General features: G+C 34.8%; 1 protein-coding gene across 1 annotated transcript in view; it reads right to left on the bottom strand.

The window, feature by feature from the left end:
• The window catches only part of LOC135217748 (potassium voltage-gated channel subfamily KQT member 1-like), a 335873-nt gene extending 334591 nt beyond the window's left edge, over positions 1-1282 (bottom strand). The window contains 1 exon segment of the mRNA XM_064253757.1: positions 792-1282. Coding sequence (XP_064109827.1) covers positions 792-1266 — 475 coding nt within the window. The 5' untranslated portion in view covers positions 1267-1282.
• Positions 1283-4299: the final 3017 nt, after the last annotated feature.

The raw sequence follows: 4299 nt of genomic DNA, 5'->3' as shown, positions 1-4299 counted from the left end.
GTAAAACATTAAAATGTGCTACTGTTACTACCTGTCTGTGTTTCATACAAAGACTCCAGATTAACTAAAGTAGAGAACCAATTGTTGCTAAATTAAGATATCATTTTAAGTAATGTTAGTTGAAAGAATCGCTGATTGGCGTCATTTTAAGTAATGTTAGTTGAAAGAATCGCTGATTGGCGTTTTTAGTGTACAGAACAAAAAAAAAAAAAATGCTGATTTGTAAGAATAATGCGGTATATAGCTAAAACTACCATCGTCGTGTGCAAGCTCTAAAGTTTAAGCAAGGGAATGATGAATTAAGAGCTCGTGCAGTTGGTTTTCCAAAGTAACCAACATCTCACAAATCACTTTTACAATATATTCGGGACTACCAAAGAGAGAGAGAGAGAGAGAGAAGGTAGTTGGGCGATAGTTAAAATGATAGTTCCTGGTGAATTTGCTATGATAATTAGCTGTGATATTTTTAATAAATAATAATTTAATTTTTTTTTCTCTTTTAACATAATATGTCAAACTAAAAATAAAGAAATATTTTTTCTTAGAGATTAAGGAAATTGTGTAGCCAGATAAAGGATCTGTTCACCACCGTTTGAGAAACCGGAACGCTTTGATTGAAAATAATGGCAGCTATTCCTCTCAATGCAGCAACAAACAGGAGTTTTGTGTTTTTGTTAAGCAGTATATGGCAGGTGATAGAATTTTGAAGGTTATGCTGTTGTCAATGAATGTGAAATTGGAGCCTTGATTGATAATTGAAATCTAACAACAGAACAGAACTTGAATCTCACCTGCTCTTCCATTTCTGGTGCTCTCTGGATGGATAGAGGGAGTATCAGAGAAGGTAACTCCAGGCGAGCTTGGCTTTGGGTCATCGACACTAAGTATGACGCCGGATTCCCTCAGGGTATTGAGAGTAGAGTATGGAGGCGGTGCGTTTGATTCTTGTGACCCGGAAGAAACGGTGATCGCTAAGGAACCTGCGTCCTTCAAAGGAGGATTTCGGTATCTTCGAGAAGGGAGATCCGGCGGGTTTTTGGGTGGGAAGACATACGTCATCCCCGACTTCCCTGAACTCTCTCCTTCGTCGTCGATGTCACTGGCACCTTGCTTCCGGATGCGGCTTCTCTCTCCTCCCCCGAGGTCGTAACCTTCCGCGCCCGCGTCGCATTCTTCTTCGAACACCGAACTGTCCATGGCCGTTTCTGTGACCTCGCCTGGGGAGTCATTGCCAAGGTCAAGATTTCCGGAAGGGGTGTCGCCCATTGTAGATTCCGGGGGTTCCCCTGTAAAAAGAAAAGAAAAAAAAATATTGTAACATTCAGTTACAATATTTTTTGTAATCATAGTAATGATGAATTTGACCAATACTTTTAAGCCACAACTACTAAAGCTAATGTAAAGGGAATGAAATCGCTGAGTTGCTTGGTCATTTAACCCTGGGTACACGAGTGCATAGAGTATATGATGATTGTGGGAAACCATATAGTAAGGAGAAAAACATAGACTAAAGGCAATTCTGGTAATAAAGAGTGACACAAACAGACAGAAATTACATAAATTAAACTCCATTTATTTTGCCTATTTGTTCATGTGAATTAATGTTATCTTTGTATGTCTCCACAGAAATAAGAAAATAAGGAAAGAGCTCGCTTCATATGAATCATATCCAACTTGCATATTTTTGAATAAGTTGTTATCTGGTGTTTTTAAACATTTCGAAGATTTCATTCATTTCTACAAGCACATTGTGATGCTCTCGTGACTGATAAGTTTTCGCATAGATTTTACATTAGCATTGCTGTTCTTGATTCCTTATATTTATTATTTTTTTCTTAAGCATAGTGGCTGAATTTACCTTTCTCTATTTCTAATAGACCCATGTGTTCCGTTGCACAGAATAAATGCTGTGGGTTTGTTGGGATTCATTTGTATACTCATAGCCTTTGAGCATAAAATTTTACTGCACGAATTGCAAGTGTACTATATGCTATTAGACTAGAAAATTAGTTGTAAAATATTCATAATTAAGTTACACAGGAGGTATGTTAAGATATACAAAGATTTATTAATTATTTTTATGGTTTCTCAACGATTTTCGTTTTTATGCTTCACCGCACCCGCAGAGGCGCACGGAAATGTCGCTTGCATTACTGTTGAGAGCTTCCTGGATGAGGACTGGATCTGATCCCTTTGCTGATACTCTTTTCTTTTCCAGTCTGGCATTAATTAGAATACCTATGGAATTGGAACTATTTTCTGTCGCACTGATCGCCCTTGTGTGTCTGAAATGTGAAAGCGTCTTAAGTATTATGTGATAAATCCAAAGGAAAACGTTATTTAGATTCGGGGAACTTCAAATATTAGCTCTAAATTTTCCTTCGTCACAATTTTTCTTCATTTCTTTTGTTCGAAAACCATGAAATTTTATAGCGTAAAGTGTTCACTGAAATGTACTGAAACTAATGTCGAAATTTGTCGTTGACAAAGATTTTTGCCTCGCAGGAGTAAGGAGGTTCATTCGTGAAATAGTTCTCCCGAAAGCCACCGTAAAGACCCATATAACGGTCGTGATAACGGGCGTGGTAATTGCGCACTTCAGTTCGAACAATAACAATCGTAACGACTGACACGGCTCGTCATTTAATTTATTTAATTGCTTCACGGAGAGGCCATAACGTTTTCTTTCTCAACTGAGAATTGTTTCCTCTGCAGTTATGCCAAATATAGCCTAAGATTAAATGCCTCGTCCATGACAAATTTCTTCTTCCGAAGCTATTAACCTTTGCTCTATAGAACTTATGTCGTTAGAGAACAATAATATTTATTTTTAAGCCAAGTTGACCTATGAAATGGATTATAGCTTTTTTTGTGTTATATATATATATATATATATATATATATATATATATATATATTATATATATATATATATATATATATATACATATATAATGGAGTATATTCCTGACTCAGAGTTCAGTAAGTCCATCAAATTTTGCTTGCCACGTAAGTTCTTTAAAAAGAGAGAGAGAGAGAGAGAGACAGACAGAGAGAGAGAGAGACAGAGAGACAGAGAGAGAGAGAGAGAGAGAGAGAGGGAAGGGTGGGTGCGGTCATTTTTTGTCTTCTAATGATATATCGTAATGAAGACGAACAGGATTTTCAAGGCATAAACACACGCACATGTATTTGTACACACGACCGCAAAAACAATTCGTCTATTATACTATTAATTGTCTATATAAATATATATATATATATATATATATATACATATATATATATAATATAAATATATATATATATATATATAATACATATATATATATATATTATCTGTATATATATATATATATATATATTAATTTCTGACTCATCAGGAAAGTCAAGGCTGCTGCCAACCAAGCCACACAAGAACAAGTCATAAAGAAGTTGGAATTTACGTACTAATACCTGAGGCTTCGCCGGGCAGGCTAACTCCTGTTAAATGATGTTAATTAGGTCGTTGTCAAGTCGGGAGTTGGGGGGAACATCTTGGTTTGGGAGGCAGTTAGCCTGCCCAGAGAAAGCCTTAGAAAGCCTTAGTTACAATGTACATTGGTTCCAACTTCTTTTAGGACTTGTACTTGTGTGACATGGTTGGCAGTAGACTTGACTTCTCTGATAAGACTCAGAAATTTATATATATATATATATATATATATATATATATATATATATATATATATATATATATATATATATATACATATATAAACTAGTGTTTTTGTGTTTGTATGTACAAATGCATGTGCATGTGTTTATGCCATAAATATCCTGTTCGTTTTCATTAGGATAGATCATTAGAAGACAAAAAATGACCGACGCCCAAACCCATCTTCTTCTTCTTCTTCTTCTTTTCTTCTTCTTCTTCTTTTTCTTCTTTTTCTTTTTCTTTTTCTTTTTCTTCTTCTTCTTTTTTTTTTATAACTATCATTTAGATCTTTTAGAACTTATGTGGCAAGTAAAAGTCGCCTTCTTTTATAAGCATTAGTTTATTTGTTAGCTCGTCACTATATTTTCTGTGCTAACCTTGTCATCACATTTCTAATGCACTATTGAAGAATTTCATATATGCAGCCAGATACATCTTTAGGTGAATTTTTTTTATACTACACTCTTAACATTTGTATTGCTGAAATCAACATTTATTTTGAAAAGCTTTAGAATTCTAGGAATTTCTAAAAACCTTTCATCATACGGTAATTTGAGAATGTTATATTTACTACGTTCAAGTTTGTCATTAGTTAAATAGAA

Source organism: Macrobrachium nipponense, chromosome 7 (genome assembly GCF_015104395.2).
Source record: "Macrobrachium nipponense isolate FS-2020 chromosome 7, ASM1510439v2, whole genome shotgun sequence".
Lineage (NCBI taxonomy): Eukaryota > Metazoa > Arthropoda > Malacostraca > Decapoda > Palaemonidae > Macrobrachium > Macrobrachium nipponense.
The sequence above is the reverse complement of the archived record's forward strand: the minus strand, read 5'-3'. Positions and strand labels throughout refer to the sequence as shown.